This window comes from Drosophila santomea, chromosome 3R, assembly GCF_016746245.2.
Source record: "Drosophila santomea strain STO CAGO 1482 chromosome 3R, Prin_Dsan_1.1, whole genome shotgun sequence".
Lineage (NCBI taxonomy): Eukaryota > Metazoa > Arthropoda > Insecta > Diptera > Drosophilidae > Drosophila > Drosophila santomea.
In genome coordinates, this window is record NC_053019.2 from 19,004,731 (window position 1) to 19,016,923 (window position 12,193).

Below are 12,193 nucleotides of genomic sequence, written 5' to 3' on the forward strand. Positions count from 1 at the left end.
CCGGCTATCTCCCTGGCTTTTTGCTAGTGTGGCTGATGGCAGGGAATTGGATTTTCGGGGGGGTGGGTGGCATGACAAAGACAACCGCGAGCAAATGGCCATCGACCATTTTTGATGCCTTTCGGCCAGAGAGCAAACAAAATTAAAAACGAATTTCAAATGCCTTTGCCAGGCTCAAAAATGCAAATCGCATTCTCTGTCACCGAATAGAGATGAGTTATTCTTGCGCACCTCAAAGCAATAGAAACAGAAATGCTTTAAGTTCACAAAGCGAAAAGTTAAGTTTTCCCTAAAGCAATATATCTTGAAAAAAAAAACCTTATACATTTACTAAAAATCTTTAAACTGCCAAGTACACTGTGCATTGAGCCTGGGGACAAGGAAAATACTAAACTAGAACTGCTTCAAGGACTTCCCATCACTGGCGACACGCACACACGGCAAGAAAGAGGGACAATCGCACACCTACAGGCCTGCAGGACAAGTTGCATACTTTCGGGCGCAACATGCAATTAAAATGCAAAAAAGGCAAATGGTAGAGCGACCATTTCGGCTTCAGGTCGATTCCGTTCCGTTCTTTCGTTCCGTTCCGCCTGCAGCTGCAGCTCGAAAAACCAAAGACCAAAATCGATGCAGTGCCAAGTTGAAACGGAAATGCCAGAGCCGAATCGGAATCCGCATCCGCATCCGCATCCGTCCGTTCGTCTGTCCGTGAGCCTGGTGTCCGTGTGTCTGTGCAACGTCTGCGGTTAGAACAAGTTTGCCAGCCTGCATCTGTGTTTTTGCGTGTGTGACTGCCGTGGGTGTGTGTGTGTGCGTGCTAGCCAGTATGCAAGTATGCAAGTGTGCGAGTGTGCGAGTGTGCGAGTGTGCGAGTGTGCGTGTTGATTTAGCGTTAAGCTTGTTGGATTTTTGCGTTTTGTCAACATTCCCCCGGCCAGTTGTCGATGCATTCGCAGACTGCTGCTGCGGCGGCTTTCTCGGGCTGTTCAAATAATTGCCGATAGACTTCGGGGCAAGAGCATTTCGAGATTGATTCTGGTTGGGTGGCAGCATGCACACAGAGAAAAGTAATCACCAAAATTGGTCATAGATTCGATTTGAGTTAGAAAATGGCTTTTGAGTGAACAGCAAGAATCGGTGCCATTAAAATCTGAAGGGTGTTTAATTGTTTCAACAAGTGTCGGAATTGCAAAGGATTCAGATAACAGTTGATTTTTCGGTTTATACTTTGAGTTCGATTTTCTCTCTGTGCAGAATGTACTGTTGGATCAATGGGGAGGTGAAGTGCTGCTTAGACTAGGCTTTGTGTTCATTAATGGTCAGGTTGGACTATACAGTGGGGTGTATGGGTGGTATGGGTGTGCTGATCAGGTTGCGTATCTCAATTAGTCCTATAGGTAAGTTAAACTCAACACTTGCAGATATGATTCCTATAGCTATTTGTCCTCCTATTTGTTAGTTATAAATGCATTAATATTGCTTCGTTGGCCTGCTCTATTTCCTTTACTATTTAGCCTCATCCTTTATGATTATGATTATGATCCTGCCTTTCTTAACATTGTGTATCACCTGATTGAGAATAATGATTGATTCAACAATTTCTATAAGTGAGTATGTGTTTTTTCTTCTGTTATCCTGAATATTGGTACTAAGCAGCAGCGCTGCTTAGGGCCGAATCCTAGGGATGCTTCGTATAATTATTGAGCGGCATCTCGTTCACATGGGTGTGGGCCACCTCCTTGTTCCGGTCATGTATGGCCATTTCCATTGGTGCACTGGCTGGCTTCTTCTGGGCCGCCTTCTGTGTCTTTAGCTGGAACATAATAAGCGGTTAATTAGGATACGTTTCAGAGTTCACAGCTCTCATATTTACTCTCTGTATGGTCTTTTCAAAGTCCTGATGCGGCTCTGGTCGCTTCATCGTGCTGCAGTTTCTCAGGCGTTCGTTGGTCTGCAAAGGGATACACTTTAAATAATAGTAAAAACATTATTGTATTATTTAAGAATAAATTTTCTTATGGAGCAACCATTTGGCTTTGGTCACCTGTTACTTTAGTTTCATGCACTTGCTTTATAAAAGGTTGAATAAATTGTATTTTGCCGTCATTTTGGTATGTTATTCCGGCTATTTCGTGCCCGCCCATGATTACTTCATTAACCCGAGTCGGACCGAACAAATCGACACCTCAAAACAACCGCAGCCAAAAACTTCAAATGGAAATGGGTAATGCCAAATGAAAAGCGCCGGGCAGCCGAGAAAGTGTAATGAAAGGGCAACGCTGGTTCCTCCTGTCCCCGGAGCAGCATTTCCGCAACAGACCGTATAATGAGTGCCGTTGAGGAGCTCGGAACACACGCTCCGGGTGACCTTTGACCGGAGGAAAAAGCACAGCAATGGCAACGACAACGGCAACAGAATCACGAGCTGGGGCCAAAGAAAGGTAATGAGTGCCAGAGGACACGCCGCACACACACACACACACACACACAAACAAAAGAAGTTGTCCCGAACACGGAGCACAATTGTCGCCAGTGCTTAGCCCAAGTCATTTTCAAAATTGACCGCAAAACTCGGGAGCAACCGGAGTGGACAATCTGCAGTCGTGGTCCTCGGCAGCGGCAAATTGTGCTTAAATATTAAATGAACAGCCGGCGAAGGAGCGAAGGAGCACACACAAAAGAAAAACCGGACAACAACCGTAAAACACGAAAAGTTATAAACTCCCGTCGGACTGCGAAGGACACCCAGCCCAAATAAAAGGGCACACAGAAAAAAAAGAAGGTAACCAAATAAAAAAAAAGAAATGAAAGCTGGAAGCTCGATGGAAATGGAAATGGAAAAGTGCACGGCGACAGGACACACAAAACAAAACACTTTGGCACGCCTGAAATAATAAAAACAAATGCGAATGGAAAAAGGACAGTCGTGTGTAGAGGGAGCACCACCTGATCCCCACCCACATCTTTCACATCCGGCATAACAACCGCAGCAAAGCCGAAATGCGCCAAGGTGCAAATGACCAGGTAACGTGGAGTTCCAGGAACGTGCCTCGTCCGCAGGTCCTTGACAACGCCCCCGACAATGCGATTGGCGCTCTCGTCCCCAGCTTTGTCCTCTGCGATTTCAGCACTCGGTGCACTCAGAAAAATCAATTTAGCTATCACTCATAGTTCATATTACAATAATTTATAAGCTAAATATACAATAATCTTAAGATTCCAAAAATAAATAATAAATTCTTAGCTAACATTGCAACGATTATTAAGATATAAATATATAAGATATAAATATGGAATTTCTGCAAGTGCATTGCGCATCCTGTCGTGGATTTCCATCTGTATCTGGTATCTGGCACTTGCACTTGCAGGACCCCCGCCCTCATCGGCAGTTCATATCTCGGAGTCTGCCATTTGCATCCGGCACATGTCCTTGCCGCACTGCCCGCTCCCCGTGACCCCTGACCCCCGACCCCTGACGTCGTGCTCTTTTTGCTCCTGCTCTGTGTTGTCATTGTCTGGTCTCGACCACTCGCCCAACGCAAGTCAACGCAATTAACGGTAATTGCCTTTTATCGGCTTAGCCTTGATAAAGTTTTCCACCGCCCCCAGGCTTTTCCGCCCCGCCCATTTTCCCAGAACGCGAACTTTCCTAGTTATTGCTGCTATTGTTGTTGTTGTTGCCGCGGCCATCGTTGTTATTTGTAGGTTTACGCGGTTTTTATATTTTAATTTAATTTTATAAGTAGTCCCAGTGCTCCGCCCCACACTCCCCCTCCCCACCACTCCCCCTCCCCCTCCTCATCGTCCACCAAACTTGTCCATGGCAAAAATTCGACATTAAACAGAGCAGCGGATGGTCGCGTTTGGCGGGAAAGGGGAGGTTGGTAGGGGGATCGGGAAAAGTTTTTGTTTTGAATGCGGCAAGGAAATGCTTTGAAGTTGGCTCCAAATTATGGAACTTTTCATGGCTTTGCAGAGAGATAGCGAGCGGGGGGGGGGGTAGGGACATTCTCGCCATCCTGAATGAAGGAGCCGGGAATTAAACTGCGACCGAAATGGGAAAACTCGTTCCATTTTCATAATTCTCAAGCAACTTAGGAGGTGTCAAGTGCTCGACTAATGAAAATGTCACTGTCTATATGGCGTTGAACATAAGTGTTTCGAATGGAAACCTAAGCTCTAATTCTTCTTTGCCCGCAGATAGATAGTTAAGATTATTCGAGACCTAAAGCAGAGGAAATTAAAAAACTAAAAGAAATTCCATAGGGACGATGGAGAACATTCCTATATTTATTTGGTTGATTTACCCAAATCCTTTTTACCCTCTTTTTATATGACAACTAAAGTTTTACCATTGCCAGTAAAGAAAACAAGCAAACAAGGAAGTAAGCCGAAAAGTAGGCAATAAAAATGGTTTCTTAACCGGAAATGACAAAATCACACACGAAATGGTTTCGATAAAAAAAAAGGTCTACCTTCTGTGTAAGTGGCACCCAATTTGCGACCTCCAAACTCACCTTCAACTGCATTCCCTCCGTGGCGTTCAGCTCATCTCCACTTTGCCGGAGGCCCTGCAAAAACCTGTGGAAGACCGTTCTCCGCTGCTTGTGCTTGTTCCGGCCCTCTAACCAATCCAATTCAGATACGGTTCCAAATCCAAATCCAAATGCGAGGCAGTCAGGCGAACAATCAAACCGAGAATCAAACAGACATTCATTTGATTAACCAGACAGTCAAAGTTTAAGCGCAAACCAATTTAATTGAATTAAAAGCCATAAAAACCAAACAGCCGCCAAACTGTCTCTAACCACAGCTTCCTGCTCTCCCCCCCGTCCACCGATTTTAGGCACTCCTCACCTGTTGCCGAAAAGTCGTAAAAGAAATTGGTCCGTGCTCCCGGATAACTGTGCTGCATCCCGTTCAGATTCAGTGCCGACTTGGAGTCGATGGCGTTCCGGGCCATGCGATTGGCCAAATCATTCTGCGTGTAGCTGTAGATCTCGTTCTCCTCGCGATTCGATAGGCAGCTGGAGGGCTGCACATGCACGGAAAATATATATAATATATGTAGATCGATAAAAATAAAGTTTATTGATTCTTAAAGACCTTATTCATAAATATTCAATAGGGTGAGAGCGATTTCATTGCTTCTTATGAAGAAGGATTAAAGCGATAATAAGCTACAGCCCTTTAATCACAAAATAAATTATATATATTTATATCACTTCCCAAGGAAACCCTAAGCTGCTGTGACAGTGAATTTCTCTCAGTGCATGCACACATAAAAGAAGAGCACACATGAGCATGCATAATAAACGAAACGGAACGAAACGGAAATGAATTAGAGTCTGATTAGCTGGAGGTCGTAAAAGCCTCTGCGGCCGTAAAAGTCACGGAGTTCGAAGTCGGAGCATCTGCTTACCACCACCGAGTACTTACCAAGTACTTGCCGGGCACATAGAGCGGCTGGCTGTGGCTGGTGGGCATCACCGAGGAGCTGACCAGGCCCGTTCCGCTGCAGCTGGGCCCGGCCATCCGGCGGGAGAGCGTGTGCCCCGTGGAGATGCGCACGTGGCGCTCCTTCCACTTGGACAGGCGCACCTGCTCGATGGCGTCCAGCACGTCGTCGTAGGGCATGTTGATCTGTTTGCTGTAGTGGGCGGCCAGGCCCTCCAGGTAGCCTCGTTTGCCCTCCTGCATGGCGAGAAAGCAAATGAATTTCATCACAAATAAATATGGATAATCAAGAAGATGCAGAATTACGTATAGAAACATATAATAAACCACTCAGTATCGGTATTTCCATCATTATACATATATCTATATATTTCTAAATCAGCTATATTAAAGCTCATAATTTCCTGCGGTGCACGGGAAAGTTGCCCAGATCCCGAGAAGTCTTAACCGCAATCCACTAAGGCCAGGGTCAAAAGCAACTCCTCAAGGAGCAGGCAGATCTCAGAGAGGCGGAGCAGGGCGGGCGCACAAGTGTTAATATCTTCCGGTAATTAGCGTGAGGCTGCCACTTAAATGTGTCCTGTTTGACATTCAAAGCGGTCACTGAAGCGGCAGCATCGTGCTCCTTTATGCTGCTCCATCTGCAGCTGCATCCACATCTGCATCCCCATCTGCATCCACATCCGCATCCGTATCTGCATCTTCTGTGTGTCTATGTCTACGTCGATGTCTGCACCTGCATCCTCGAGCATCCTGGGGCACAACTAAATCCACTGAACCCCCAAACCCCGCGGCCTGGCAAATTCATTTAGCGTCGCATTCATGTAATGCACATGCAAACATTTGTGCTGAAATGCAACTTGTCTGCAGCTGTCAGTCAGTTAGATACACAGATACTACTACTACTACTACTACTTCTGCCACTGCAGCTGTAGTACATACCCTCCCACACATACCCACACACCCAGGGGGCTGTCTGTCTCATCAGCGCAAAGTGCAATTAGTTGAAGTTGGAGCCCGCGCGTCAACATGGCCCAGACGAAGGGGGCGTCGAGGGGGCCAGAAGCCAACAAGTCCTGTCCCCCCTTGCAAATTCCCTTTTTGCCCGCATTCATCCTGCAGACACCTTTCTTCGCTGCCATTCGGTATAATTCCATTTGGGGCTTAAAGTTGCATTTCAATTTGCGCCGCCACAAAGACAACAATCGTAAATATTTAACCACATCTTGGCGCACAAACTATGCCAAGTACTGAGCCATCAACATGGCACCAACAAGAACAAAAAAAAGGACCTCAACTGCTGCTAATTAAAATGCAAAGCAGCAAAACCAGATGCAGCCTATGACTAAGTTTTCACACATAGCCAACAAACACTCTTTGAAGGGAACAGGAACAGAAATAAAAGTGCCAGTACACAGAAATAAATAATAATAATATTTCTTAAAGGACAGTAAAAATATAAACCAAGAACAAATGCTTTGTGATTGGTTCTTTCTATTTCGCATTAAACATACAAGTGCCTGCAGTGCAGGAAAAATTCAAACAAAATGTTATTCTATTTTTTTCAGTAGAGCTACAAATTTGGCATCAGGAGCATTAGGAGCATCAGGAGCTGGAGCGGAAGCCTGCGGATCGCGTGGCCTGCATATTAAGCAGCTGCATCGGAATCTGAAGAGTGTCTGGCAAACTGTCAACACTCCATGCGTGCTCAATAGGCACGTCTGCCACGCCCACCACGCCCAGTACAGAATCCACCCCGCCCACCCAAAAGGTTGGTGATGTTGATGATGTGCATAGACCTGAACTTTAAATGGAGATGGCTTTGCATCTATTTGCATTGCATTGCATTGCATTGCATTGCACTGCATGGGATTGCATTTCTTTGGCGGAATGCAGGCGGCGGCCCTGAACTAGTGACATGTTTTCAGCCAACAAAACGTGGACAAAGGCACCAGAAGTCATCACAGCAAACGGGGCTGCCAAATGCCTTTCAATGTGCACTTCTTTTACCCGGGCACAGTGGGCCAGCTATCTGGAAAATTCTAGCAAATTCTGATTTATAAAGAACACACAAAGATCACACTGAGTCATGTGTTTAGTATTATACAAATAGTAGTATACAAGTATTATACAAAATTCTAAGCTCACGTTATATTTTCTCAACAGTACATGCATTGAAACCACCTTCACAACTTTTGCCACCATTTCCAGTTGCAATTTGCTGGCCTTGCAATTTTGCAGCAATCATTTAATTGTAGCTCCTGTAGCCCCACTCATTTCAACTCACTGCAACGCAACCACAAGGCTGAGCTTTATCTGTAAGCCAGCAGCAACCGAAAAATACGCGCCAAAATAAACAAAATTAACGCAATGCAAAATCATTTCCCCAACCGGCGACTGCACGTTATATAATAAAATAAACAAAACAAAACAAAACATAACAGCAGGGGGCCGATGGCCTGAAGTGGACACACTGTATGTTGAGGTGACCCAGCGGGCCTTCGTTGGTTGGCCACTCGGTTTAACTAAATTAAAATCGTGTTAATTTCACATTAGAGCGCACACAACGCTGGCTCCCCGAACGACTGTCACACGTTGCACGTTGCATCCTGTGCCCACTGAAACCCCCTTGCCACGCCCCCTGGGGGAGGGCAGGATGCAAATTGCCAGGACCCTAAACAAAACGACCGTAGATAAGAGCAATCGCTGGCTGGTTGCCCGCCACAGTTAGTTGGTAGTTGATAGTTTGCCGAGGCAGGCTTAATGTTTAATTTAATGAAGTACATAAGAACAACAGGGTATTAAAACTCCAAACAATTTAAAATAGCATCTATCTTTAAAATATGTATCTGTATACATACAGAAAGGATGAACTTACCGGCGTGGAGTACGGATGGGCGGTGAGTCGTATGCCATCCGCCTCGAGGTGGCGCTTCATGACCGCCTCCAGCTCCTTCATGGTCACCGGCGTATCACAGTCGGTGGCCAGGATCTCGTTGCTGCTGCTCAGTGCCTTGGGATCGTTGATCAGGACATAGACAATGGCGGCGCCCTTCTCCCGCAGCATGCGCACACTCTTCAGCAGTTTGCCGCGATGCGAGGGATTATCAACGCCGATGGCATCCAGATCGATCTCGCCAATCTGCTTGCAGATCTCCAGCTCATCGTAGCCGTTCTCCAGGAAGCTGTCGCCGTAGTGGGCCAGTCCAATGGTGCGCAGCCACTCGCAGACGATGTTGTGGTGCGGCATGCTGGAGCTGGAGCTGGTGCTGGCATTCGCATTCGCGTATCACGTGGCTCCGCTGGGAAACGGAAGGTCCAGCGGTGCGAAGGAGACCTTGTTCAGGCGCTGCGTCTTCGTCGAGGTGCTGGCACCACTGACACCACTGGCACCACTAGCTCCACTAACTCCACTGGATCCACCGCCAGTCGCCAGCGGCTCCGGTTGCTTGCAGCTGCTGGCGGCACTGCTGCAGCTGCTGCTGGAGGTTGCCTTCATAGCAGCGGCAACAGGAGCAAGTTGCGCAGTGTACTCTGTGTAGTGTAGAAAAAGGCTATGAAAGTGATTTTCAGTGCATACTTAAAAACATGCATTCTTTAAAGATTTTCATATAAATGAAGACATACCCATCTCTTCATACCCATCTCTAACTAGAATCATAAAAACATAAACATTAAATTAAATTGAGTTTGGCTTTGAGGTTGTAACGAATGTTATGGTTTTCATTTGCCGGGCTCAACAGTGCGTATGCGTAATATGGTTTCGGCAACTTCCGGTGGCCATTTAACTCGCCTGACAGGTGTAGGTCATGGGGGGAACTGCCCGGATCTGGAGCTGGATCTAGATGGCTGGGGGAAGGGGGCAGGGGCAGGGGCAGGGGCTTTGGCATATCAATTTGCGTTAATAGCAGTCATTGTTCACTCGCAATCAAGGGAATGGGCAAGGACCTCTGCCGTTCTGCCGTTCTGCCGAGTCCTGCCTATAAGCACTTAATGATAATGCTCGGTCATGTACACGAGCCACTAAAACACTTGAATATGCTTAGCCCCGGAAGCCACTTGCATATGAATAAGCCACTTAAAATGACAGATGGACCACTGCAGGCAGACGGGGGAGGCAACTCCCTACGAGGGGATGGCAGCGCCCTCGGGTCACAGACAAAAGACAAAAGGAAGTCGTCTAACTATTTGTGCAATGCCCATTCCACGACAACGACACCGACAACGACCCCGATCCTTGTTTGTTGTCTCCGGGTGTGTGTGTGTATTTGTGTATTTGTGTGTGTATACTTGGCTGTAAAAATATTTTTGCTTGTCGAAAAATGAAATGCAAATGTCTGCTGGCAGCAGAAATATTGTCCAGCCGTTTACTCCTCGTCAGGTGGCTGGCCATCTACCCCAAAAAGTGTGGTTCAAGGAGGCAGACAATGGCATAATGAAAATAATGTGGCTACAGTTTGGCCACACAGGGAACTGCAGCTGTCATTGAGTGTGCTAGATTGAAGTGGTCGGTTCTTCTTCCATTTTCCCAGCTCCCAAATCTCAGCCAGTCCGTGGATTTGTGCACAAGAACTTCGATCCGAAGTGAGAGCCAACTAATTGACTCAGCTTGACTTGGCCTCGCATACCTTTCATATTGATAAACACATGCTAGACAAAATGCCAAAATGCCGGACAATGGGGCGGATGAGTGACCTCCGGCCGACCATCCGAGAGGGATGAAAGTGATGAGGCTTTTAGCAGATGAAAGGCACCAAATTGCTGGAAGGGTCCGTGTGGAACTTGAGCAGTAGGAATCCGATAGCACAGGCAATTCAGAGGCTATTTTAATATTGAAATGATTTAAGATCTGAATTGATAAGGGAATACAGCATGGGAAGGGGTTCAAAGAAAAACTTAAGAGTCAGGACTCAAGGCATTTAAACAAAGCGTGTCCAAACTTTAGTGAAGTAAAAACATCTATACTGTTGGATTTTATTTAATAGCTGGCACTTTGCTAAAATGCTTTGATAATGCGATAACAGGTTTCTAGATAAAATTGCAAATCCATAATTCAGTTATAAAACGACCTATCTGAACTATTTCCACCTCTCCCCTCTTGCCAATGTATTTGAGCTGCTGCAGCTGCAAATATTTAAACACATGCCCACCCGCATCTCAGACAGCCGGAAAACTTTCGGCACATTGTTAGCATAATAAACACATAATAAAATGCAAAAGGCAAAATCGGTAAAGTCAATTTTGAAGATGTTTTGCATACGCAGCCGTTGCAAACAGCTTGCCAAAGTTTATTTTCGAGCTAGCCGAACAAACACCGTTCCAGCCCAAAACCCCAACACCCAAAACCCAAAAAGGTTGCAATTCTCGGTTAATGAATGTCAGTGACACTCCATATACTTCCATACCATATAGCATATGCCATATACATCACATGGAAAATGTCATATGTATATATTCGTTTAAGATGCTACGGGTCGAGTGTAATTACATGAAAGCTGGACCAAATTTGCATATGCCGCAAACTGACTACGATAAGCATCTTAAATTTTCAATTTCATTGTTTATTAAGTGCCAAATAATTGTTTGTGTGCAGTGAGCCGAATTTCTGATCAAAGGTGTTCGGCCAACCCACGTTTTCCGTTTGTAATTTGCAATTTCCTGGACTACAACTTCACCGCCCTGAAGTGGATATATCCTCTGGTATAATTATGAGAAATTTGTAAGCCCTGAAGCGTGTGAAAATTTGCAAATGCATCGCGCTTTCCCCCGATTACCAACCATTGATTATCGCCTTGGCTTTCTAATTATGAAACTTTCCAAGGGGATTAAGTCCAACTCCTGTGCCATTCACAGCCCACTGTGATGAAGTGCTGAAGTGCTGAAGAGGTGAAATTAAACAGAAACAGAAGCAGCACTCACATACTCAGATAAACACAAACGCGGTCGACAATGGCCCCATTGTTTATGGGCTTTCACACAAATTTTTATGCAAAATTTCAGCCAGAGTAATTAATTTTAATATGAAAGCCAAACATGCGCGCTCTAACAATTGTCATATAATTTGCCGTCTAGACAGTGGAAATTTAGTATTTTCAATTAACTGCAATGGCAACTGAGCGCTGCAACCTGCCACCCGCCACCCGCTTAACCCATTCCAACCCTTAACACCCCACAGCAACAATGCACACAAAAAGGCGCACACTGATTATTTCCACGGCGGTGGCAGGAAGTGGAAAAAGCGAGCTGCAGCTCCTCTGGCTGACTGCCATGTTGACATTGTTGGCTCGAAAAAATACAACAAAAATATGCGGAAAATAAAAACAACTAAAATCCGGAGCAAGAAAGTATGCTTGCACTGCAGTTCGACTGTTGAGCTCACTTGTGTGTTAATGAATTTAAGGTATCAGTGAATAGAGATTTAAGTAAATCCTGCTTTCTTTGCACCATTTTAATAAATTTCTATAATACAAGAATTTTAATATTTTATTTATTTAAACAACAGCTAAGAACTATCCGTATCACTATTTTTAAAATTTTCGAAAAAAAAAATGTTGTACAAATTTTCTCAATTTTGATAAGGGGTACCATTATCAAAATTTGCGAAAAATGGCCAAAAAATTGCATTTCCTTTTTTGAGCACAGAAGATAGGGAATTTTGTTACGATTTCAACGAGGTATGGCATTCTACTTTTGGACAACTACTTTTATTGCTATCGAAAAAAAAGTAATTATT

General features: G+C 45.2%; 1 protein-coding gene across 1 annotated transcript; it reads right to left on the reverse strand.

Annotated features, from left to right (window-relative positions):
- Nucleotides 1–1,681: 1,681 nt before the first annotated feature.
- LOC120452174 lies at nucleotides 1,682–8,909 on the reverse strand. The gene is made up of 6 exons (XM_039636282.1): nucleotides 8,339–8,909; nucleotides 5,443–5,697; nucleotides 4,861–5,038; nucleotides 4,521–4,627; nucleotides 1,877–1,954; nucleotides 1,682–1,816 (listed from the first exon to the last, which is right to left on the reverse strand). The coding sequence occupies exons 1-6, from the start codon at nucleotides 8,708–8,710 to the stop codon at nucleotides 1,682–1,684; spliced, it is 1,125 nt and encodes a 374-aa protein (XP_039492216.1). The 5' UTR covers nucleotides 8,711–8,909.
- Nucleotides 8,910–12,193: the final 3,284 nt, after the last annotated feature.